This window comes from Anomaloglossus baeobatrachus, chromosome 5, assembly GCF_048569485.1.
Source record: "Anomaloglossus baeobatrachus isolate aAnoBae1 chromosome 5, aAnoBae1.hap1, whole genome shotgun sequence".
NCBI classification, from domain to species: domain Eukaryota; kingdom Metazoa; phylum Chordata; class Amphibia; order Anura; family Aromobatidae; genus Anomaloglossus; species Anomaloglossus baeobatrachus.
This window is the reverse complement of record NC_134357.1, coordinates 543,138,089-543,164,956: the sequence shown is the minus strand read 5'-3', so window position 1 is coordinate 543,164,956 and position 26,868 is coordinate 543,138,089. Positions and strand designations below refer to the sequence as shown.

The window sequence follows — 26,868 nt, the reverse complement described above, 5'->3', positions numbered from 1 at the left end:
ACATATCAGGATTCTAGAAAGACAACAGCATCACTACCTTCGGCTTTCTCTTAGAGGCTGTTCATAATATTTTCCTTCAAGTAATTTTCTAACTTAGCAGCACATTCTACGTACGCTGTCATTTGGTTTTGTAGTTTACAGATCTGGGCAGGTAAGGGTCAGTATCTTCTAAGTTCAGAAGGGTATGTGAATCCTCCAAGTATTCAGCTCTATACAAGAAGGGATTTTAGTACCCAAAGTAATTTCAACAGTTCAAGGTGGAAAAGAATGTTGTGGTCTAGGGCCGGACTATACCACCGATAAAGCAGCCGCAGTCAGTGACTGAGAAGAATCTATGACTTCTCTGCATTTAGTGGTTACTACTCACCTGGGCGGTTATCTGTAGGAATCTCCTCTTTACACAGTTCATCACCCATCACATATATCTCTGTAGTATTAATATGGGTCAGATCTTCAGCCTGAAACAACTATTGTAAGGCTATGTGCGCACTTACCGGATTTTGCCGCGGATTTTTCGCGGATTTGCTGCATGTTTCGCTGCAGAAAATGTTCATAACATCTCTGCAGTGAATCACTAGCAAATCCTATGGAGAAAAAAAATCCTGTGCGCACTGGGCGGAATTTGACAGCTGCATGTTTTGCTGCGGAAATCCCGCAGCAAAAACAAGTGCATGTCACTTCTTTTCCGCACATCGCTGCGGGATTTCACTCCATTGACTCCAATGTAATCGTGAAATCCCGCAGGGAATAACGCAGGCAGCAAATTCTGTGCGGTTCACTGCGTTTTCCTGCGTTATTCCCTGCGGTATTTCGCGGTTTACCTCCGGTAATGTACATCGCTGCCTGCGGTTTTGCAGGGAAGTGATGTCATTACAGGAAGAGGAAGCAAAGCAGAGAGTAAACAAACACACAGATCACACACACACACACACACACATCACAGACACATAGAACACAGACACAGACACATAGAACACACATAGAAAGAAAACGGAAATATAGAAAAAAAAAAGAACGTGGGCTCCGCTGCATATTTACCGTCCAGCCGAGGTAAGCACACAGCGGCGGCCCGGTATTCTCAGGCTGGGGAGGGAGAGGGGCAGGGGTAATGTCCCCTGCCTCACTCCCCCTCCGGCAGCCGAGAATATCAGCCGCAGCTGCCCCGGCACTGTCGCATGCAATATGCGGCACTGCCGGCGTGTCCTCGGCTCTTCTTGCCACCGTGTAGCAGTGGTGGCAAGGTAATACAAGGGGTTAATGATGGTGGGGGACCACCGCCATTAACCCCAGGCTTGATCATGGCAGCGTCTATGTGACAGCTGACATGATCAACCCGTAAGTAAAGTGAATAAAACACACACACACAGAAAAATCCTTTATTTTAAATAAAACAAACAAGCCTCGTTCACCATTTTATTAACCCCTCCCTCACCAAAGCTCCGACGTAATCCACCGCTCCGGCGTAATCCACAGGTCCTGCGCTGCTTCCATCCAGCCGCGACTGTCACAGACACAGGCTGAATGAATGCAGCAGACAGCAGAGGTAATTATCGGTCATTTCCCACGGCCGGTAATGTGAACTCACTGCCGACCATGGGAAATGCAGCGATCTGTCATCTATCTATCTATCTGTCTATCCCTCTGTCTGTCTATCTATCTATCCCTCTATCTATTCTTCTGTCTATCTACTATCTCAGAATTAAATGACTTTTTTTTTTTTTTCTTTCAATGTGCTTTATTGCATTGAATGCAATAAAGCACATCCCCACCCGCAATTAATTCCTTTCATCAGATAATTATAGGCCGTGTGTATTTAGTCCTGTCTATTACCTGGTGATGTGAGGGGCTGGGGAACCTCCATCATAACATCCTTGTACAGATCTTTGTGTCCTTCTAAATACTCCCACTCCTCCATGGAGAAATAGATGGTGACGTCCTGACACCTTATAGGAACCTGACACATACAATGACACCGTCATCCCCCGATCCCTACATAGCGTTACTGTATAATGTCCCAGCATTCCCAGCAGTGTCACCTCTCCAGTCAGCAGCTCAATCATCTTGTAGGTGAGTTCTAGGATCTTCAGGTCATTGATGTCCTCAGGTATCAGGGGTTGAAGTGAAGGCCCTGTGATTAGGCTCAGGGGTCTTCCCCATCCCTCAGACACAGGGTCCTGACAGCGCTCACTAGAGGTCTTCTTCACTACTGTGTAATCCTGGTTATGGAGAGACACATTAATAAATCTCACTCCAGACATTTCCAGAGTCCTCACCTCTCCAGTTCTGTCCATCTGTTATTCCCATAGATAAGAATGATGTAATGTGACGTCATCAGAATCTCTCACCTCTCCAGTAAGCCGGAAGAGGATCTCTAGGGTGAGGTGTAATATCCTCTCCACCATCTTGTCCCTGTCCTTATCCATCCTTAAGAATTAAATCAGAAAAATCTCTTATAATATCTCCACTGAGAGGATCCGATATTGTAGGGACCTGAATGGGAAGAAGATGGAAAATCATAAAGAATCCTGTGTAATAATAAAATTACTGGAGATAATAAGGGGAAACATATATATTTTCTTGTCTCATACGGACTGGAATATAAGTTGAATTGCTGACTAAGAAATCTCCTCCATGCTCCCAATCACTGGCTATGTTGATCACTGCTTTGACAACTGATTGGCTGTAGAGACAGGCGGGGACCCAAGCAGCGGTGGTATTTTTATTAATTTTACCACATTGTGTTTGTTCTCTTTTATAGCTCCCACACACATTAGACTAAAGTGTGCTGAAACCTCTCATGTTAGGGGGAATTGGTGGACTATATAACATACAGTATGTGAGGGCCTCAAAACAGATGATATCAGAGAGAAGGATCTGGCATGCTGATATCCAGTAGCTGATTCGCTTCTTCTACCTTTGAGGGCATTTTAAGGGATGACATGCAAAAATATATTGCAGAAAATAATATGATAACTGACAGACAGCATGGATTCATGAAAGATAAGTCGTGTCTAACCAACCTGTTGGGGTTCTATGAGGGGGTAAGTTCAAACCTGGATATTGGTAATGCAGCTGATGTGATTTATTTGGACTTTGCAAAGGCATTTGATACTGTACCACATAATAGCCTTATACTAAAGCTCCAGAAGCAAGGACTAGGGGAAACTATATGCAACTGGGTAAGGAATTGGCTAAAAGATAGGAAACAAAGAGTAGTCATAAATGGTACATTCTCTAAATGGGCTATAGTCAGCAGTGGGGTGCCGCAGGGATCTGTGCTTGGACTGATTCTTTTTAATCTCTTTATTAATGACCTTGTGGATGGGATTGATAGTACAGTGTCAGTCTTTGCCGATGACACCAAACTATGTAGGATATTAAAAACTGACCTGGATAGTACAATATTACAAAAAGATCTGGATAAGATGTCAGAATGGGCAGATACTTGGCAAATGAGATTTAATGTTGATAAATGTAAAGTAATGCACCTAGGACGGAGTAATCCTATAAATGCATATACATTAAATGGAAGTAAACTCGGGACTACAGAACAGGAGAAGGACTTAGGTATTCTTATTACAAATAAGCTGAGCAGCAGCACTCAATGTCAAGCAGCAGCTGCTAAAGCAAACAAGATTTTAGGGTGTATAAAAAGAGAGATTAGATCCCGTGATCCCAACGTATTGTTACCCCTCTATAGTTTGTCTCCTTTACTGGAGAGACAATTTGAATATTTCCCAGAGGGGCATTGCAGCTATAAGTCCCCTTACCTGGCAGCCAGACTGGCTTGCAAAGTCTCCTTAAGGAGAATAGTGTTCCCCCGTGGTCCCCACATAGCTTTCTCATGAGCCAGATCAGACACCCCCATACTTTGCACTGACGAGGGGCAAGCACCCCGAAACACCGTGTCTGCAAATTGGGATTCTGATCTGGCTTATATATCCTGAGTCATATTGCAAAGGATTGTCGAAAATCCACTTGTGACTTTTAGGATCGCTACTTCCAATAGGTGGCGCTGTGCTAGAGTTTGTCTCCTTTACTGGAGAGACAATTTGAATATTTCCCAGAGGGGCATTGCAGCTATAAGTCCCCTTACCTGGCAGCCAGACTGGCTTGCAAAGTCTCCTTAAGGAGAATAGTGTTCCCCCGTGGTCCCCACATAGCTTTCTCATGAGCCAGATCAGACACCCCCATACTTTGCACTGACGAGGGGCAAGCACCCCGAAACACCGTGTCTGCAAATTGGGATTCTGATCTGGCTTATATATCCTGAGTCATATTGCAAAGGATTGTCGAAAATCCACTTGTGACTTTTAGGATCGCTACTTCCAATAGGTGGCGCTGTGCTAGAGTTTGTCTCCTTTACTGGAGAGACAATTTGAATATTTCCCAGAGGGGCATTGCAGCTATAAGTCCCCTTACCTGGCAGCCAGACTGGCTTGCAAAGTCTCCTTAAGGAGAATAGTGTTCCCCCGTGGTCCCCACATAGCTTTCTCATGAGCCAGATCAGACACCCCCATACTTTGCACTGACGAGGGGCAAGCACCCCGAAACACCGTGTCTGCAAATTGGGATTCTGATCTGGCTTATATATCCTGAGTCATATTGCAAAGGATTGTCGAAAATCCACTTGTGACTTTTAGGATCGCTACTTCCAATAGGTGGCGCTGTGCTAGAGTTTGTCTCCTTTACTGGAGAGACAATTTGAATATTTCCCAGAGGGGCATTGCAGCTATAAGTCCCCTTACCTGGCAGCCAGACTGGCTTGCAAAGTCTCCTTAAGGAGAATAGTGTTCCCCCGTGGTCCCCACATAGCTTTCTCATGAGCCAGATCAGACACCCCCATACTTTGCACTGACGAGGGGCAAGCACCCCGAAACACCGTGTCTGCAAATTGGGATTCTGATCTGGCTTATATATCCTGAGTCATATTGCAAAGGATTGTCGAAAATCCACTTGTGACTTTTAGGATCGCTACTTCCAATAGGTGGCGCTGTGCTAGAGTTTGTCTCCTTTACTGGAGAGACAATTTGAATATTTCCCAGAGGGGCATTGCAGCTATAAGTCCCCTTACCTGGCAGCCAGACTGGCTTGCAAAGTCTCCTTAAGGAGAATAGTGTTCCCCCGTGGTCCCCACATAGCTTTCTCATGAGCCAGATCAGACACCCCCATACTTTGCACTGACGAGGGGCAAGCACCCCGAAACACCGTGTCTGCAAATTGGGATTCTGATCTGGCTTATATATCCTGAGTCATATTGCAAAGGATTGTCGAAAATCCACTTGTGACTTTTAGGATCGCTACTTCCAATAGGTGGCGCTGTGCTAGAGTTTGTCTCCTTTACTGGAGAGACAATTTGAATATTTCCCAGAGGGGCATTGCAGCTATAAGTCCCCTTACCTGGCAGCCAGACTGGCTTGCAAAGTCTCCTTAAGGAGAATAGTGTTCCCCCGTGGTCCCCACATAGCTTTCTCATGAGCCAGATCAGACACCCCCATACTTTGCACTGACGAGGGGCAAGCACCCCGAAACACCGTGTCTGCAAATTGGGATTCTGATCTGGCTTATATATCCTGAGTCATATTGCAAAGGATTGTCGAAAATCCACTTGTGACTTTTAGGATCGCTACTTCCAATAGGTGGCGCTGTGCTAGAGTTTGTCTCCTTTACTGGAGAGACAATTTGAATATTTCCCAGAGGGGCATTGCAGCTATAAGTCCCCTTACCTGGCAGCCAGACTGGCTTGCAAAGTCTCCTTAAGGAGAATAGTGTTCCCCCGTGGTCCCCACATAGCTTTCTCATGAGCCAGATCAGACACCCCCATACTTTGCACTGACGAGGGGCAAGCACCCCGAAACACCGTGTCTGCAAATTGGGATTCTGATCTGGCTTATATATCCTGAGTCATATTGCAAAGGATTGTCGAAAATCCACTTGTGACTTTTAGGATCGCTACTTCCAATAGGTGGCGCTGTGCTAGAGTTTGTCTCCTTTACTGGAGAGACAATTTGAATATTTCCCAGAGGGGCATTGCAGCTATAAGTCCCCTTACCTGGCAGCCAGACTGGCTTGCAAAGTCTCCTTAAGGAGAATAGTGTTCCCCCGTGGTCCCCACATAGCTTTCTCATGAGCCAGATCAGACACCCCCATACTTTGCACTGACGAGGGGCAAGCACCCCGAAACACCGTGTCTGCAAATTGGGATTCTGATCTGGCTTATATATCCTGAGTCATATTGCAAAGGATTGTCGAAAATCCACTTGTGACTTTTAGGATCGCTACTTCCAATAGGTGGCGCTGTGCTAGAGTTTGTCTCCTTTACTGGAGAGACAATTTGAATATTTCCCAGAGGGGCATTGCAGCTATAAGTCCCCTTACCTGGCAGCCAGACTGGCTTGCAAAGTCTCCTTAAGGAGAATAGTGTTCCCCCGTGGTCCCCACATAGCTTTCTCATGAGCCAGATCAGACACCCCCATACTTTGCACTGACGAGGGGCAAGCACCCCGAAACACCGTGTCTGCAAATTGGGATTCTGATCTGGCTTATATATCCTGAGTCATATTGCAAAGGATTGTCGAAAATCCACTTGTGACTTTTAGGATCGCTACTTCCAATAGGTGGCGCTGTGCTAGAGTTTGTCTCCTTTACTGGAGAGACAATTTGAATATTTCCCAGAGGGGCATTGCAGCTATAAGTCCCCTTACCTGGCAGCCAGACTGGCTTGCAAAGTCTCCTTAAGGAGAATAGTGTTCCCCCGTGGTCCCCACATAGCTTTCTCATGAGCCAGATCAGACACCCCCATACTTTGCACTGACGAGGGGCAAGCACCCCGAAACACCGTGTCTGCAAATTGGGATTCTGATCTGGCTTATATATCCTGAGTCATATTGCAAAGGATTGTCGAAAATCCACTTGTGACTTTTAGGATCGCTACTTCCAATAGGTGGCGCTGTGCTAGAGTTTGTCTCCTTTACTGGAGAGACAATTTGAATACCCCTCTATAGATCACTTGTAAGGCCACATCTGGAATATGGTATCCAGTTTTGGGCTCCACATTTTAAAAAGGACATTCAGAAGTTAGAGTCATTTCAAAGGCGGGCAACTAGACTATTACAAGGAATGGGAGGCCTCCCATATGATGACAGGTTGAAAAAGTTAGATATGTTTAGCTTAGAAAAAAGAAGTCTCAGAGGAGATCTCATTTATATGTATAAATACATGTGTGGTCAATATAAAGGACTGGCACATGACTTATTTCTTCCAAAGACAATATTAAGGACCAGGGGGCACTCACTGCGAGTGGAAGAAAAGTGATTCCGACACCTAAATAGGAAAGGGTTCTTTACAGTTAGAGCAGTCAGACTGTGGAATGCCCTAACACAAGAGGTAGTAATGGCAGATACTATAACAGCTTTTAAAAAAGGGCTGGATGATTTCCTCAGTACACACAACATTGTTGGTTATAAATGACTTAGTGACTAAATGTAGAACTGGTGGAGGAAGGTTGAACTAGATGGACCTAGGTCTTTTTTCAACCTAAGTAACTATGTACCTGGAGGTAAGTCTCCACTAGAGGAGGCTGCCAACTACTGTCTCACAGAAACCACAGGAAATCCTGGCCAAGTAGAATGGTTGAGTGTATTGGCAGTCGGGTGGGATAGTCGGCAGTTAAATGCTTGTTCAGATACTTATCTCATGTGTATGGGGCCATTAAATTAACTCTGACAGGCAGGGATAACATTCTCCATTCCTGATAAATAGGCAGAAAGAAAGAGAAAGAACCCCTCATACATGTAGAGCACCTGCCGACCATCCCAGATCCACATTTTCAGATTTGGGAAACTGATCCTGGAGGTCGGTGGTATTTGCCGGGTTTATCTATATCAAGAATGGGGATAAGTGAGGATTTATTTATTAGCTAGTGGTGTGGATAGCGCCATAGTGTGGGGGGCATCTTGTAGTATCATAAAGTTTGTGGGGAGAGATGACGGTATTTTGGGAACATTATACTGTGTATGAGGGGATGGTGGTACAGTGGGAACATTATACTGTGTGAGAGGATGGCAGTACAGAGTTAACATTATGCTGTTTGTGAGGGGATGGAGGTACTGTGGGGACATTATACTGTGTCTGGGGGATGGAGGTAATTTGGGAACATTATATTGTGTATGGGGGGATGGTGGTACTATGGGAACATTATGCTATATCTGTTGGGATGGTGTTACTGTGGGAACATTATACTGTGTGTGGGGGATGGCGGTACTGTGGGAACATTATACTGTGTGTTGGGGGTGGCGGTACTGTGGGAACATTATACTGGGTGTTGGGGGTGGCGGTACTGTGAGAACATTATTATACTGTGTGTTGGGAGTGGCGGTACTGTGGGAACATACTGTGTATGGGGATGGCATTACTGGGGGAACATTATACTATGTCTGTTGGGATGGCATCACTGTGGGAACATTATACTGTGTCTGGGGGATGGAGGTACTGTGGGAACATTATACTGAGTGGGGGAGGGCGGTACTTTGGTAACATTATACTGTTGTGGGGAGATGGTGGTACAGTGGGAACATTATACTGTGTGTTGGGGGTGGTGTTACTGTGGGAACATTATATTGTGTGTGGGGGATGGCGGTACTGTGGGAATATTATACTGTGTGTGGGGATGGCGGTACCGTGGGAACATTATACTGTGTCTGGGGGATGGAGGTAATTTTGGAACATTATACTGTGTGTTGGGGGTGGCGGTACTGTGGGAACATTATTATACTGTGTGTTGGGGGTGACGGTACTGTGGGAACATACTGTGTGTGGTGATGGCATTACTGGGGGAAGATTATACTATGTCTGTTGGGATGGCGTCACTGTGGGAACATTATACTGTGTGGGGGATGGCGGTACTTTGGGAACATTATACTGTGTGGGGGATGGCGGTACTTTGGGAACATTATACTGTGTGGGAGATGGTGGTACAGTGGGAACATTATACTTTGTGTTGGGGGGTGATGTTACTGTGGGAACATTATATTGTGTGTGGGGGATGGCTTTACTGTGGGAACATTATACTGTATGTGGGGGGGATGACGGTACTGTGGGAATATACTGTGTGTAGGGGGATGGTGTTACTGTGGGATCATTATACTGTGTGTGGGGGATGGCAGTACTGTGGGAACATTATACTGTGTGTGGGGATGGCGGTATTGGGGGAACATTATACTGTGTGTGGGGATGGCGGTATTGGGGGAACATTATACTGTTAATGTCAATTGTCCAGAGTGAACACACACTTCAAAAACTGAGCACCATAATGTTCAGGTGTGAAGTGAGAAACATATGAATTACAACCTTTTGAAAAGTACAAAACGTTATTAATACACTTTCATAAATATAAAAAACAGGAAAAGAACCCACAAAGTGGAGTGCATCATACCCATTTGTTAGCCCTCAAAATACATGAATAAATTCATAGGTATATATCACTATAAACAGCCATTATTGGTTGACAACGGAGGCAATGTTTGTTTATTTATTTATGGGACACCTATACACCCAATCATCTCATTACAGACACAACCGTCGTGCCAACCAAAAAGTGACCACCACTTCATGCATATACAAGTATAATTAAATGCAGTTGCTGTCACAGATATTAATACTCTCCTATCCATACTCCATTCAATGCAACATGTCCCATGGTAAAATACCAAGCCTTATACATGAATAAACAGCTCTCATTATACACTGCTTCAATTAAATAATAAAATAATATAGGGGCTGCAGCATCCACCCACCAGTGACAGCCAGTATTGATATATCCCTGTTTGAAAAGACTAGCAATTTACGGTGGGACTGATTTTCACCTTACTGGGAAGACGGTGCAGCCCTCCAATAATAGCCACCATCCAGCAGGCAGCTGAAAGCAGACAGTAAAGGCTACTTTACATGCTGCAATATCGGTCCCGATATCGCTAGCGTGGGTACCCGCTCCATCTGTTGTGCGACACGGGCAAATCGCTGCCCGTGCCGCACAACATCGCGCAGACCCGTCACACATACTTACCTGCCCGGCGACGTCGCTGTGACTGGCGAACCGACTCCTTTCTAAGGGGGCGGTCCGTGCGGCGTCACAGCGACGTCACTGAGCGGCCGCCCAATAGAAGCGGAGATGAGTGGCCGGAATATCCCGCCCACCTCCTTCCTTCCTCATAGCGGCCGGGAGGCAGGTAAGGAGAGGTTCCTCGTTCCTGCGGCGTCACACATAGCGATGTGTGCTGCCGCAGGAGCGACGAACTACATCGTTACTGCTGCAGTTATGATAATCGAGAATGGACTCCCATGTCACCGATGAGCGATTTTGCACGTTTTTGCAACGATGCAAAATCGCTCATCGGTGTCACACGCAGCAACATCGCTAATGCGGCCGGATGTGCGTCACAAATTCCGTGACCCCAACGACTCCGCATTAGCGATGTCGCAGCGTGTAAAGCCCCCTTAAGGCAGCATGGACTGGAGATCTAAATAAATGCGTAATAGCTGGCAACAATAATGCATATACACAATGCTCTGCATAAGCGGCACATCATATTAGGTAGTACAAAATAGAGACAATATACTTTAGGAGAGGGTCACTTGGGCGAGCGCTCCACCACCCCTGACGCCGTTTCGCCTCGCTTCTTCAAAAGGGGCGTGTCAGGGTGGGGAGATGTCTAGGTATTTAAAACATGGAGCAGCCAATAGGAAAGGCGTTTAGGACGAGCCTCCTTAAACGCTCCGGTCATATGACGCCGGTGACGTCGGCGCATGGGGCGGTCACCGCCTACCTTTGTAAAATGAACTTCCTTAGATGCGCGCGCTGGGATGCAGCGTGACACGCTTTGGCCCATATATGGCGCGCACCAGGAAGTACAAGGAGCGGAGAGCAGCGTATGCGCACCACCAGCGGACTGGGACTTAGTACAAATACATTTGCAAATAAGGCACTTTTACTGCACAGCTGGACAGGAGTCTATATGTTGGTATGCATGTATATATATGCAATTATACATCCTCAATCTTCCATACAAATAGCGTTTATAGAATTTTTTAAAGTTATTTAAACATATAATGCATTGCAGCATGTACACATTATATTAATATGCACATATCACCATGCCATCATTGCCCAATGCAAATAATTCATAGATTTTTAACCAGTAGACCATATATTTTAACACTATCTTGCAATGGAGAAAACCGCTACTTGTTAGGAAATATGACAAAAACATACAAACAGATATAATACAGTTGGAAGTATAACAAAAAAGAAAAATAACAAAAAAGAAAACACCCCCATGGCAGTCCTGAAAATGGCCCTATCAGGGATTGATGTTGAAAATACATCCGAACAAATCCGGATAATTGTTTCTTCTCCACCGCATTCATCCTGTATCAGACTGGATCCTGATGTTAACAAATAATTATGAACATGGTCCCACACAAACGCCCGTTGGACAGCTCATCTAGGACTAAATAAAAAACAATTGTTAAAATCACAAAACAACCTAAACTAAAACCATACCCACCCATAAAAGAAAACCCTGTTATTTGACAAAGGGAGACTCAATATTAGGGTACCTCCCAAAACTATCCTGGTTATAAAAAAGAACCTGGTTATAAAAAAGAACCAAAACCTTCATGCTCATGCAAGCCCTGTGGGGCCAAAGATCCCAATCTGTAGATCCATCTACACTCTAATCTAGCCAGGGCCTGGCCAAGATCCCCTCCCCTGGGCCCAAGATGAATCTGGTCTATGACACGGAACTTCATACCTCTTGGATTACAATCATGGTACTTTTTGAAATGCCTCGGTATCGTTTTTAATAAGGATAAATCCTCTATTGTATGGGCATTTCTAATGTCCTTGAGTTGTACCAGAGCTCGAACTTTGAACTCCCGTGTCGTAAGGCCAACATATATCTTGGCACAGGGGCATTCAGCCTGGTATATTACACCACTCGATGAGCAGTTAAGTGTCTTCCAAATACCAAACTTACGTGTACCATCATGATTTTTAAAGAATTTGGTCTTAATGCAGTTTCCGCAGGCCTTACAGAGGCCGCACGGAAAAAAGTCATTCAATGGATTGGAGATCTCTTTACTTTTAGTTTTTTGACGGGCCTCGTAGTGACTGTGGACAAGGATATCCCGCAAATTGCGGGAAAGTTTTGCCACCATTGATGGTTTTGAAGAGATATAGTTGTTTAGAATTGGATCTGTTTGCAAAATGCTCCAATGCTTCTCTAAAATGGCCTTTAAAGGGAACCTGTCATCAGAAATTTAGCTTTCAACCTAAATGTTTCCCCCTCTACAGCTCGTTGGCTGCATTCTAGCAAGGTTTCTATACTTTTTGTGCCCCCTTTTAAACCAAAATAAATACTTTATAAAACTGTACATTTCGGTTTGAAAATCTTGTAAATCGTCCATGGGGGCGGGCCGTGTGGCGTCCGTTGCTGTATCTTACGCCATCCCCCATGCTTCAAATCATCCCTCAGGACGCCGCCCACTGCGCCCGAGGTCCCGTGCACGCCGGGACACCTGGTGACGTGGTCGCAGGCACGAGGTTATGGGCGGCGCTGTGATTGCATCGCAAGTGCCCGCCCATACGCCGTTTCCCCACTGCCTCCAGCCTTCTGCACCGGCCCGACGTCACCTCCTTCCCATCGTACCCTGCAGCAGGAAATAGATGGGAGGGGCGGAGCAGGCCACTACAGGAGAAGCGGAGGATCTGAGCGATGTACAGTGGGGAAAGCGCGCCCATGAGAGTATGGGCGGGCACTTGCGATGCAATCACAGCGCCGCCCATACTCTCGTGCTTGCGACCACGTCACTAGGTGTCCCGGCGTGCACGGGACCTCGGGCGTAGTGGGCGGCGTCATGAGGGATGATTTGAAGCATGGGGGACGGCGTAAGATACACCAACGGACGCCACACGGCCCGCCCCCATGGACGATTTACAAGATTTTCAAACCGAAAGTTACAGTTTTATAAAGTATTTATTTTGGTTTAAAAGGGGGCACAAAAAGTATAGAAACCTTACTAGAATGCAGCCCACGAGCTGCAGAGGGGGAAACATTTAGGTTGAAAGCCAAATTTCTGACGACAGGATCCCTTTAAATTCCTCAACTGTGAGTTATACGTTGTTATTACTCTCGTCACATCATGCCCTGTCTTGGATCTGTCTGTGGGGGGTGTAGAGGAGATCATTTCTATTGCTATCCCTTGCACGTTTATAGCCATTTTTGACACTCCTCTTACTATATCCCCGTTCGATGAATCTTCGGGTAATGTCCCTTGCTTGAGACTCAAAATTCATATCACTGGAACATATCCTTTTAGCCCTTAGAAATTGTCCTATAGGAATCCCATGTATTAGAGAGGGCAAGTGGGAGGAGGTGGCATGCAACAAAGAATTTGTTGCAGTCGGCTTACGATGCATATCAGTTTGTATGAAACCGTCATCCAATACCTCAATTTGAAGGTCAAGAAATTCCAAGCGTCTGACATATTTATAGGCGAGTATGATATTTAGTTCATTTTTGTTGAGCTCACTCATGAACTCAACAAGATCTCGTTCGGATCCAGACCACAGAAACCAAATATCGTCAATGTAACGCATCCATTCCTGAACACAAGACACCGTTGGTATAACGTCGCCTAAAAAAAGATGGCGCTCCCAGAAACCTAAAAATAAATTGGCATACGAGGGGGCACATGAGGCCCCCATCGCTGTGCCTTGTAACTGTAAATAAACCCTTTTATTGAAAGTAAAAAAATTGTGATGTAAAACAAATTCCAAAAGTGTCAACGGGATCTTGTTGAGTTCATGAGTGAGCTCAACAAAAATGAACTAAATATCAAACTCACCTATGAATATGGCAGACGCTTGGAATTTCTTGACCTTCAAATTGAGGTATTGGATGACGGTTTCATACAAACTGATATGCATTGTAAGCCGACCGCAACAAATTCTTTGTTGCATGCCACCTCCTCCCACTTGCCCTCTCTAATACATGGGATTCTTATAGGACAATTTCTAAGGGCCAAAAGGATATGTTCCAGTGATATGAATTTTGAGTCTCAAGCAAGGGACATTACCCGAAGATTCATCGAACAGGGATATAGTAAGAGGAGTGTCAAAAATGGTTATAAACGTGCAAGGGATAGCAATAGAAATGATCTCCTCTACGCCCCCACAGACAGATCCAAGACAGGGCATGATGTGACTAGAGTAATAACAACGTATAACTCACAGTGGAGGAATTTAAAGGCCATTTTAGAGAAGCATTGGAGCATTTTGCAAACAGATCCAATTCTAAACAACTATATCTCTTCAAAACCATCAATGATGGCAAAACGTTCCCGCAATTTGCGGGATATCCTTGTCCACAATCACTATGAGGCCCGTCAAAAAACTAAAAGTAAAGAGATCTCCAATCCATTGAATGGCTTTTTTCTGTGCGGCCTTTGTAAGGCCTGCGGAAACTGCATTAAGACCAAATTCTTTAGAAATCATGATGGTACACGTAAGTTTGGTATTTGGAAGACACTTAACTGCTCATCGAGTGGTGTAACATACCAGGCTGAATGCCCCTGTGCCAAGATATATGTTGGCCTTACGACACGGGAGTTCAAAGTTCGAGCTCTGGAACACCTCAAGGACATTAGAAATGCCCGTACAATAGAGGATTTATTTAAAAACGATACTGAGGCATTTCAAAAAGTACCATGATTGTAATCCAAGAGGTTTGAAGTTCCGTGTCATAGACCAGATTCATCTTGGGCCCAGGGGAGGGGATCTTGGCCAGGCCCTGGCTAGATTAGAGTGTAGATGGATCTACAGATTGGGATCTTTGGCTCCACAGGGCTTGAATGAGCATGAAGGTTTTGGTTCTTTTTTATAACCAGGTTCTTTTTATAACCAGGATAGTTTTGGGAGGTACCCTAATATTGAGTCTCCCTTTGTCAAATAACAGGGTTTTCTTTTATGGGTGGGTATGGTTTTAGTTTAGGTTGTTTTGTGATTTTAACAATTGTTTTTTATTTAGTCCTAGATGAGCTGTCCAACGGGCGTTTGTGTGGGACCATGTTCATAATTATTTGTGAACATCAGGATCCAGTCTGATACAGGATGAATGCGGTGGAGAAGAAACAATTATCCGGATTTGTTCGGATGTATTTTCAACATCAATCCCTGATAGGGCCATTTTCAGGACTGCCATGGGGGTGTTTTCTTTTTTGTTATTTTTCTTTTTTGTTATACTTCCTACTGTATTATATCTGTTTGTATGTTTTTGTCATATTTCCTAACAAGTAGCGGTTTTCTCCATTGCAAGATAGTGTTGTCAGCGGGATAGTATATTGGAGGATAACTAATGTAATTTTCCCCTATTTTATAATTATATTAAAATATATGGTCTACTGGTTAAAAATCTATGAATTATTTGCATTGGGCAATGATGGCATGGTGATATGTGCATATTAATATAATGTGTACATGCTGCAATGCATTATATGTTTAAATAATTTTTTAAAAATTCTATAAACACTATTTGTATGGAAGATTGAGGATGTATAATTGCATATATATATACATGCATACTAACGTATAGACTCCTGTCCAGCTGTGCAGTAAAAGTGCCTTATTTGCAAATGTATTTGTACTAAGTCCCAGTCCGCTGGTGGTGCGCATGCGCCGCTCTCCGCTCCTTGTACTTCCTGGTGCGCGCCATATATGGGCCAAAGCGTGTCACGCTGCGTCCCAGCGCGCGTATCTAAGGAAGTTCATTTTACAAAGGTAGGCGGTGACCACCCCTTGCGCCGACGTCACCGGCGTCATGTGATGGGGCATTTAAGGAGGCTCGTCCTAAACGCCTTTCCTATTGGCTGCTCCATGTTTTAAATACCTAGACATCTCCCCACCCTGACACGCCCCTTTTGAAGAAGCGAGGCGAAACGGCGTCAGGGGTGGTGGAGCGCTCGCCCAAGTGACCCTCTCCTAAGGTATATTGTCTCTATTTTGTACTACCTAATATGATGCCCCGCTTATGCAGAGCATTGTGTATATGCATTATTGTTGCCAGCTATTACTCATTTATTTAGATCTCCAGTCCATGCTGCCTTACTGTCTGCTTTCAGCTGCCTGCTGGATGGTGGCTATTATTGGAGGGCTGCACCGTCCTCCCAGTAAGGTGAAAATCAGTCCCACCGTGAATTGCTCGTTTTTACAAACACGGTGGATATATCAATACTGGCTGTCACTGGTGGGTGGATGCTGCAGCCCCTATATTATTTTATTATTTAATTGAAGCAGTGTATATTGAGAGCTGTTTATTCATATATAAGGCTTGGTATTTTACCATGGGACATGTTGCATTGAATGGAGTATGGATAGGAGAGTATTAATATCTGTGACAGCAACTGCATTTAATTATACTTGTATATGCATGAAGTGGTGGTCACTTTTTGGTTGGCACGACGGTTGTGTCTGTAATGAGATGATTGGGTGTATAGGTGTCCCATAAATAAATAAATAAACATACACTGCCTCCGTTGTCAACCAATAATGGCTGTTTATAGTGATATATACCTATGAATTTATTCATGTATTTTGAGGGCTAACAAATGGGTATGATGCACTCCACTTTGTGGGTTCTTTTCCTGTTTTTTATATTTATGAAAGTGTATTAATAAAGTTTTGTACTTTTCAAAAGGTTGTAATTCATATGTTTCTCACTTCATACCTGAACATTATGGTGCTAAGGTTGTTGTTGTTTTGAACATTATACTGTGTCTGGGAGACGGAGATACTGTGGGAATATTATAGTGCGTGTGGGGGGGATGGCGGTACTGTGGGATTATACTGTTTGTGGGGGGATGGCGGTACTGTGGGAACATTATACTGTGTGTGGGGGGGATGGCGGTACTGAGGGAACATTATACTATATCTGTTGGGATGGCGTCACTGTGGGAATATTATACTGTGTCTGGGGGACAGAAATACTGTGGGAACATTATAGTGTGTGTGGGGGTATGGCGGTACTGTGGGAACATTATACTGTTTATGGGGGGATGGCTGTACTGTGGGAACATTATACTGTGTGTTGGGGAATGGCGGTACTGTGGGAACATTATACTGTGTGTTTGGGGGTGGCGGTACTCTGGGAATATTACTGTGTGTTGGGGTGGCGGTCGTTTGGGAACATTATGCCATGTGTGGGGGGATGGTAGTATGGGAACGATATCCGCTGTTTTGTATAGAAAATATGCTGCGTTTTACAGTCTAATACATACGTCATTTGTCCTAAATCTATCAACCTCATACTCAGGTTTTACACCACCAACAATTTATAGCCACAAAGAACCATTCGGGACGGTGTTTAACCTAAAAAACTAGACTTTATTTATTCTTATAAAAATATTAACAATCACATGTGTCAAACAAGAGATCTCAAACTTATCACACTGGACGTGTCAACATACCAACATTATCTCAGTAATCTCCAAAATGCTGTGAGAACACAATTAATCCTCCAGTAATCAATATCTTATATTAAACTTCAATTTATAATTCCTACCATAAACGGTGGGTGTACAGGTATAATTAATGTTCAGATAAGGCAGATCATTTTGTTATCGCTCCCATTGCTGTAAAAAACTCTGACTCACAAAGATTCTGCCTGAACTCAACCAGCTGTCAGCATTCATATATACCAGTGAATCCTTAGTGATTCTGTTGTAATTAAGCAAACACCCAGCGTGGCAGCGTGTCCGCCACCAACAATTACCTCCCCAAAGTGACTGGAGCAACCCACGGCAATGAAGAGATACACTGACCTGACTGTGATGGTAATTGGTGTGACCGTCTTCTATCCCGACGCGCGTTTCTCACTTCTTCAGGGGACGTGTGTATATGTCTTTGAAAAAGGCGCCTTTTTATAGTGGGACCGGAACCTCCTTCATATGTGTGCAGTGACGTATGCCCGGCCCGCCCCCATAATGACGCGGCACCAGGACCTCCTTCCTATGTGTGCAGTGACGTATGCCCGGTCAGTCCCCATTAGTGACGCGGATCCATCCATACCTCCGGGTGTATCACAGCCCCCTCCCCGTTCCGGTAGTTGAAACGCACGCTGCGTGTCAGCCGCCTAGGTATTACTACCATGGCAACCAGACACAACAGCAGGCGCTGCAAAGTTACCGCAAACGTGGAGTGAGCACCCGGCAAGCCAGGTAGGACTGCGTACATGGGAATTATATACCGTAAGGCCCGATCTATGCAATTACGGTAAGTGTTACTAAACTGCTCCCTTCTGGAGTGGGAACCATATCATACAATATTACAACACGATCCCATTCTTTCATACCTAACTATTAAAAGCGGGGGTGATGATGACCCCCATACCAACGTTATATCAACAATAGCATAGGATTATATCCCCCCAGGGTTAGCTCTACCTCACCTAGATTTTTTCAATATTGCAATATTACATTCCTGGTCATGACTGAACTCCAGGTAACTTACGCTTAAACACCAACATAAAATTTCAAACAGGGTATCCCAGAACATATTCAACTTCCTATACTAAGACAGGGAAAAAGAGGGGGGAGACAGGGAAGGGAGGGGAAGGGGGGAAATGCACCCGGAGGTATGGATGGATCCGCGTCACTAATGGGGACTGACCGGGCATACGTCACTGCACACATAGGAAGGAGGTCCTGGTGCCGCGTCATTATGGGGGCGGGCCGGGCATACGTCACTGCACACATATGAAGGAGGTTCCGGTCCCACTATAAAAAGGCGCCTTTTTCAAAGACATATACACACGTCCCCTGAAGAAGTGAGAAACGCGCGTCGGGATAGAAGACGGTCACACCAATTACCATCACAGTCAGGTCAGTGTATCTCTTCATTGCCGTGGGTTGCTCCAGTCACTTTGGGGAGGTAATTGTTGGTGGCGGACACGCTGCCACGCTGGGTGTTTGCTTAATTACAACAGAATCACTAAGGATTCACTGGTATATATGAATGCTGACAGCTGGTTGAGTTCAGGCAGAATCTTTGTGAGTCAGAGTTTTTTACAGCAATGGGAGCGATAACAAAATGATCTGCCTTATCTGAACATTAATTATACCTGTACACCCACCGTTTATGGTAGGAATTATAAATTGAAGTTTAATATAAGATATTGATTACTGGAGGATTAATTGTGTTCTCACAGCATTTTGGAGATTACTGAGATAATGTTGGTATGTTGACACGTCCAGTGTGATAAGTTTGAGATCTCTTGTTTGACACATGTGATTGTTAATATTTTTATAAGAATAAATAAAGTCTAGTTTTTTAGGTTAAACACCGTCCCGAATGGTTCTTTGTGGCTATAAAAAGTTTTACAGTCTAAGCAAAGTGGATGCAATTTCATGAAAACTTGTGACCACTTTGAATTGTTCAGTTTCAATTTTTTTTTTTCATTACAGACTTCTATCGAGAGTCAGTAAAAAGAAAGTGTAAACGACGCATGTATAAAATACACTTACTTTTTTAAGTACAGAATCAAAAGTTTTCTATTTTATTAAAAACGCTTCTTCAAATCTGAACCAAAAACATCAAATAATGCAAAAAACAACATAAATAAATGCAGTAAAATTACAAAAACCTGAGAAGATTGTTATTTGGTACTTTGGTGCGGACACCTGCAGAAAATATACAGATAAAAAGTAGCAGAAAAACTGTAGCATTTACGCTGCATGTGAACTCGGCCTTACAGATGTGTTTGGCAAATCGACTCTTGTCTCACAAAAAAATCATATAGTGAACAAAACATGGAAATGAACAGTTCTGGCTGCTACAACTATGAAGGAACAAAATATAATTTGACATGTCGCAGCCGTCCTGGATAGTGAAGGGCGAACCTGGTCTGTAAAATTTGGAATCCGAACCAGATACATAGTGTCCGTGCACCGATCCCAAACATGGATTTCTCAGGTAACTAGTAGTGTTACTATTCGGATTTGGCCACCAGATAATTAAAAAAAAAAAAAATAGAAAGAAAATAGGGAATAAAGCAGGAGCGTTATACTGTACTTACTGAGTCTCCTACGCGACTGTAACATTAATTCCAGGGTCGCTCATTACTTTCATACATATTCACTGCTTCCATGCCGATCGGTCCCGGTATCTGTGATTGGTTGCAATCAGAATGCACCCCGACCCTGTGTGACAGCGTGTGTGATTGCTTGGAATCATACACGCTGTCTGCATTCTATAGTGGTGTAAAAATAAATAAATAAATTGGCATAGGTTCCCCACATATTGTGATACCCAGCACCGATAAAGAATACGGTTACTGGCTGCAGCCCCCAGCTGTGTGCTTAGCTTGGCTGTGTATTAAAATAAGAAGGACCCAATGCAGCTTTTTTAAAAAATTTTATTAAATAATTAAAAAACAGCGTGCACCCCCCTCCCATTTTAATAACCAGTCATAATGAAGCCGAAATCTGGGGTCTGGTATTCTTGGGCTGGGGAGACCAATGATTATTGGGCTCGTGCCAGCCTAAAAATAGCCTGCAGCCGTCCAGAATTGTCGTATCCATTAGATACGACAATCCAGGCACATTACACCGCTCATCCCCACTGCTCTGGTGCAGTGGTAATCGTGGTAATATAAGGGGTTAGTGACAGCTCGCAGCTGCCACTAAGCCCTAGATTAGTAATGGAAGGCATCTATGAGACACTCCTATTACTAATACTGTAAGTGAAAAGAAATAAACACCAAAACAATCCTTTATCTGAGATAAAATACAAAAAAACACCCTCTTGCATCAATTAATCCCCGACGTAATCCACACATGGTTCCACGATGATCCCGACTCTGCTACAGCCTGCAATCGCAGTGTGCTGGCACAGAACAAGACAGCCTGCTGCGGCTACAGGCAAAGACTAACTGACACAGCTGTGAGCGGGGATGTCACCTACTTTATGAGAGGTCACAACTAGAGGTTCCCACGGTGCCTCACCTGTGACAGCAGGTAAACTGACCTCAGGTGACCTTATTGAAATCAATGACTTCACATCAGGTGAACTGAGTTAAAATCAGGCCTACATCTGGCAGAAAGCCGTGGTTTTTTTGCCAAGAGATGCAGATTTCGTGCTGACATTTATAGACCATATATATATTTATTTATAAACGCGATGTGGTTTTGATGCGATGTTTTGTTTGGCAGAAAATGCAGATTTGGTGCAGGAATATGGTGTATAAATTTCAGCACTAAATCTGCATCTCTTGGTAAAAAAAACCTGCACAAAAACAGTTTTGATGCTGTTACTGTGTAGTTTTCTACCAGGAGATGCAAATTTGCTGCTGAAATGTCTGCACCAGATTTCTGCACCAAATTGCATCTCCCGGCAGAATACCGCACCAAAATGGCATCAAAAATGTTTTTGTGAGGGCGTTTTGCTAAGTGATGCAAATTTGGAGCTGAAATTTATTCCTGCACCAAATCTTCTAGCAAAAAAATTGCAACAAAACCGCATCGCGTTTTGATGCGGGTTTTTTTGCCAAAAGATGCAGATTTGGTGCAGGAATATGGTATATAAATTTCAGCACCAAATCTGCATCTCTTGGTAAAAAGAATGCCGCTTATTTCAGCCAGGAGATGCAGGTCTGTGAACTCCGTTCACCTTAGGTGATATCACTGAGTTCAATGAGATTACCTGAGATCAGTTTACCTGCGGTCATAGGTGCAGTATCATGGAGACCTCCAGCTATGACCGCAGATAAACTGAGTGATGTCACAGCTGCAGCTCAGTTAGTCTCTGTCTGAAAGTACAGTGTGCGGTCATATTCTGTGCCCAAGCGCTGTGACATCAGAGTCAGAATCGTCATGGGATCCGTGTGGATTACGTCGGAACTGGGTGTTTTGGGTTAATAAACTGGAGAAAGTGGGTGTTTTTATGTATTTAATTTCAATTAAAGGATTTTTTCGATGCTTGTGTTTGTTTTCATTTACATCATCAGTATTTGGGGGGTGTTATAGACTCATCCTATAACTATTCTTGTTTTTAATGGTAGCTGTGAGCTATCAATCCCTTATATTACCACGACTGCCACTGCACCAGTTCAATCGGGATGAGCGGGGTAAAGTGCTGGGATTGTTGTATCTATTGGATTTGGGTCATTCCATGTCAAGTGGACCAGTTTTAAAAATCGTCCCCACTCGACCTTCTCTGATTTTGTTGAAAATTTATAAGGATGTACATGTATGTTTGAAAAGAGGTTCTGTAAATTTTTAGGGCCAGATCTCACATACATTGGGCACTGTTGACCTTTCACTGGAGGTTCCACCAAGCCTGCGGCTTCAGCTAAGAGGATTTTGCAAACTTTGGCACATAGCCATTAGAGTTCTATACTGGCTATGATGCTGAAATTTGGCATACTAGCTCAACTTTTGCTGCTAAACACGATAAAATTATTACCGGCTATGACAAAACAATATTTCGGCCGCAATTTTGTGTCAAAGTAGCTTGTAAAACGCCTTGCTTAAAATGTATGCCCAACTTTGCCCATATATAACTCCAGACCAAAAACCAATAGTAACTGGTGCTTTGCCCTGTACACCAAACATCTACATGACTTTGCATTGCTGCAATATCACGGTCAAAGCATATGTATTTGTGGAAATATTCACACCCACATATGATGAAAAACTTAAAAAACCCGAATTTTACCTATTTTTAGGTCAAGTTTCTCAAAAAGGGTACCCCTAAAATATATTACTTCTGATATCATTAGAAAGAGCACATTTTTCTCTACAAGGATCATTGTTTTTTTTTGGAGTCTCTCAGTTTAAGAAAAGAAAAATGCCACTGAACTTGGTGCTATTTATTAATACGCAATGAATGGTAACTGCACTATGCAAACCCTTGCGTTGGTCCATGGTGGTTATACCACAACCAATTCCCTAAGAATTGGTATTATAATCCTATTAAGAATTGTAATAATGCTGTCTTTCGAGAATTGGCAGCCCCATCGCCTAGGAGCCATGGCCGATAGCCGTGCAAGGCAAGTCACGGGTGGTCTCTTTATCGCAGGTTCCAAAGCCTGAGGGTGGGTGTCTTTGCCTAGGATCCCAAACCTAATATTGGGTATCTTTTGTTGGTTCCCAAGCCATAATGTTCAGTCTAAGTAAGTGGTCGGGAATTGTTGCTGAATTTGAAACATAATCAGTTCAGAGAAGCTGTATTGTCGGCCCATTGCTGTTGCAGCTGGTGCTGGAATTATTGCAATGACTGACTGCTCGGGAATCCAGCATGTATCAGTTCTCACAGGGCAGTGAAATAAGCTAGCTGGTCCATGAGGATGCATAAAATTTATTAATGCATCATGGTCGTCAACTGAAATTTCAGAAATATTTCCAATCCACCAGTTCCGATCGTAAATGCAGGCAATGTATTGCCCTGGCTGGAGGTTTGCAATTGGCACAAAAGGCATTTCTGATCTGACAGATCTATGTACATGGGCAATGAAAGATGAAGGGTCATTTGACACCCTTGAAATACGAATCTTTTTGTCATCAATTGGCACAAACTGGTGATTTTCTCTTGTTCCAGCAATTGTATGTCCATCTTTGAACCTTTCCTCTTGAACTACCCCTATTTCGTCAATTTTTTCTTTTGGAACAAAAAAAAACCTTGATTCCATGCAGTTGCTCATTGCAAAAGTTGAATAAATCCACCGGGGTCAGTATTTGGTTTTCAGTTGGGCGTTGAAGACTGGCACGAGCTGCCAACCTCTTTGCTGTCCCTCCAATCCCATCACAGGGCGACCTTCCATGACTGGTACCAAAAAAATTCCATTCAGCGCTGATATTGAAATCAGCATTGTGGTGGCACAAGTTGAGAAAAATTTTGAAATTTTTGTACTGGGCTGCAGATCCATCGCTGAAGTAGTGGATATGACGAATCCCATAGATTAGAGTCTTGAGATACTCCACAATTACTGTTAAGAAAGTGTGGACTGCACCTGTGTCATGTCGTGAGCAATCACTGGTTATTATTAGTTATTATTATTAGTCAATAACTTTTCCTAAATTAAAAGGTTTATAGGTTTTTGATTATAATAGACATTGCTAGCAACAATACAACTCTGTAACATGTGATAAGAATCTGAAAATCAAACACAAAATCAATGCATTACGCGTATAAATAACACAATGTTCAGTGGCATTTTTCTTTCCTTAAACTGAGAGACTCCAAAAAAATAACAATGATCCTTGTAGAGAAAAATGTGCCCTTTCTAATGATATCAGAATTAATATATTTTAGGGGTACCCTTTTTGAGAAATTTGACCTAAAAATAGGTAAAATTCGGGGTTTTTAAGTTTTTCATCATATGTGGGTGTGAATATTTCCACAAATACATATGCTTGACCGTGATATTGCAGCAATGCAAAGTCATGTAGATGTTTGGTGTACAGGGCAAAGCACCAGTTACTATTGGTTTTTGGTCTGGAGTTATAAATGGGCAAAGTTAGGCATACATTTTATGCGAGGCGTTTTACAAGCTACTTTGACACAAAATTGCGGCCGAAATATTGTTTTGTCATAGCCGGTAATAATTTTATCGTGTTTAGCAGCAAAAGTTGAGCTAGTATGCCAAATTTCAGCTTCATAGCCAGTATAGAACTCTAATGGCTATGTGCCAAAGTTTGCAAAATCCTCTTAGCTGAAGCCGCAGGTTTGGTGGAACCTCCAGTGAACGGTCAACAGTGCCCAATGTATTTGAGATCTGGCCCTAAAAATTTACAGAACCTCTTTTCAAACATACATGTACATCCTTATAAATTTTCAGCAAAATTGGTCGAGTGGGGACCACTGGTCCACTTGACATGGAATGACCCTATTCTGAGTGGCTGCAGGCTGCTATTTTTAGGCTGGGGGAAACCTAATAACTATGGACCTCACCAGCCTGAGAATACCAGCCCTCAGCTGATGGCTTTATTATGGCTGGGTATCAAAACAGAGGGGGAATACATGCTGTTTTTTTTTTTATTATTTGTTCAAAGATTTTTTTTTAAAAAGCCACATACGGTTCCACTTATTTTGATACACTGCCAGGATAAGCATACTGCTGGGGGTTGCAGCCTGTAGCTGTATACCCTATTGGAGCTGGGTATCACAATATACGGGGGACCCTACGGCAATTTGTTTATTTATTTTTACACCACTATAGAGACGCAGACAGCATGTCTGATTCCAAACAATCACACATGCTGTCACACAGGGCGGTCTGACTGCAACAATCACAGATGCCGGGACTGCCTTTGAATATGTTTGAGTGTAAAAAGTGGCCCCAGAAGCAGTGTTACAGCTGCGTTGGACAGTCGGTAAGTAAAATATTCCTGCTCTAATCCCCCTAGCCCCTCTACCACCATTGTAAAGCACAATATTTGGGTCCCCATAGACTTATATGGGGATTGGTTTCCAGGTATGTTCGGGATTAAGTCCAGTCTAGAACCAGGATTCTTTTTAAAATCCGGTTAGACCCACCGATCCCGAATATATGCAGGTTCGCCAATCTCTAATCCTGGATACTGAGGACGCTCCCTGATTTCTCCCTGCACCTGCTGTCCTCGGCGTCTGCTGAATGCCCCCACTGCATCCAACCCTCTGACAACTCCTCCGACTGAGGGAGAAAGAAATGGTGAATGGTGATAAAATATAGAGAGGAACACGGTGTGTCCTATCACTGCTGTAGAGTTGTGAGGGGGGAACATTACACTGTGTTGGGGCAGAAAGGGGACCGAGGGAAGGAAAGGGACTGAGGACAGAAAGGAAAAGGGGTCGAGGGACCGAGGGCAGGAAAGGGGCCGAGGACCGAGGGCAGGAAAGGGCCGAGGGCAGGAAAGGGGCGAGGACCGAGGGCAGGAAAGGGGCCGAGGACCGAGGGCAGGAAAGGGGCCGAGGACCGAGGGCAGGAAAGGGGCCGAGGACCGAGGGCAGACGGGTTTCCTCACTTCCGGCCTCTCATAGTTGGGGCGTCTGTATCTATCAGAGGAAAAGGAACAAAAACCTCACGATTCATAGATATCAGCAAGAGAAAAACCCCAAGAAAGTCTCAGAGCTGAAGGGGTTAATGCCCCCTGCCCCAGTAATGGGGAATCTCCACATACCTCCTCCTGCAGAGCCGCACACTAGATATATGGCTGCTCTGTGCTTCCAGGACCTGTGATGATGTCACATGGAGGGGAGGAGTCAGGGGTCACATGGTCAGCTCCTCAGTGTATGCAGGACTCTGCTGTGCTGGGTGTCATGGTGCTGGATGAGGGGAAGGTTATGTGTGGGGTCAGGAGGGGTTTATAGTGGGATGTAGCAGAGCCGTGTGTGTACGGAGCGGAGCCGTGTGTGTACGGAGCGGAGCCGTGTGTGTACGGAGCGGAGCCGTGTGTGTACGGAGCGGAGCCGTGTGTGTACGGAGCGGAGCCGTGTGTGTACGAGGTGTACGGAGCGGAGCCTTGTGTGTACGAGGTGTACGGAGCGGAGCCTTGTGTGTACGAGGTGTACGGAGCGGAGCCTTGTGTGTACGAGGTGTACGGAGCGGAGCCTTGTGTGTACGAGGTGTACGGAGCGGAGCCTTGTGTGTACGAGGTGTACGGAGCGGAGCCGTGTGTGTACGAGGTGTACGGAGCGGAGCCGTGTGTGTACGAGGTGTCCAAAGCGGAGCCGTGTGTGTACAAGGTGTATGGAGCGGAGCCGTGTGTGTACGAGGTGTCCAAAGCGGAGCCGTGTGTGTACGAGGTGTATGGAGCGGAGCCGTGTGTGTAGGAGGTGTG

General features: G+C 44.3%; 1 protein-coding gene and 1 pseudogene across 1 annotated transcript; both read right to left on the bottom strand.

Annotated features, from left to right (window-relative positions):
- The window catches only part of LOC142312225 (uncharacterized), a 268,034-nt pseudogene that overhangs the window by 55,002 nt on the left and 186,164 nt on the right, over window positions 1-26,868 (bottom strand).
- Window positions 1,814-26,276, bottom strand: LOC142310558 (gastrula zinc finger protein XlCGF66.1-like). Its single transcript, XM_075348078.1, has 4 exons — window positions 26,209-26,276; window positions 2,346-2,490; window positions 2,037-2,216; window positions 1,814-1,954 (listed from the first exon to the last, which is right to left on the bottom strand). The coding sequence occupies exons 2-4, from the start codon at window positions 2,421-2,423 to the stop codon at window positions 1,814-1,816; spliced, it is 399 nt and encodes a 132-aa protein (XP_075204193.1). The 5' UTR covers window positions 2,424-2,490; window positions 26,209-26,276.

Bases quoted from the DNA above. Each gene is read 5' to 3' on its own strand.
- LOC142310558 (XM_075348078.1), bottom strand. From the start codon at position 2,423: ATGGATAAGGACAGGGACAAGATGGTGGAGAGGATATTACACCTCACC. The intron at 2,217-2,345 runs GTGAGAGATTCT...CTCCATAACCAG, and splicing joins TCTTCCGGCTTACTGGAGAG to GATTACACAGTAGTGAAGAA. The intron at 1,955-2,036 runs GTGACACTGCTG...TGTATGTGTCAG, and splicing joins TTGAGCTGCTGACTGGAGAG to GTTCCTATAAGGTGTCAGGA.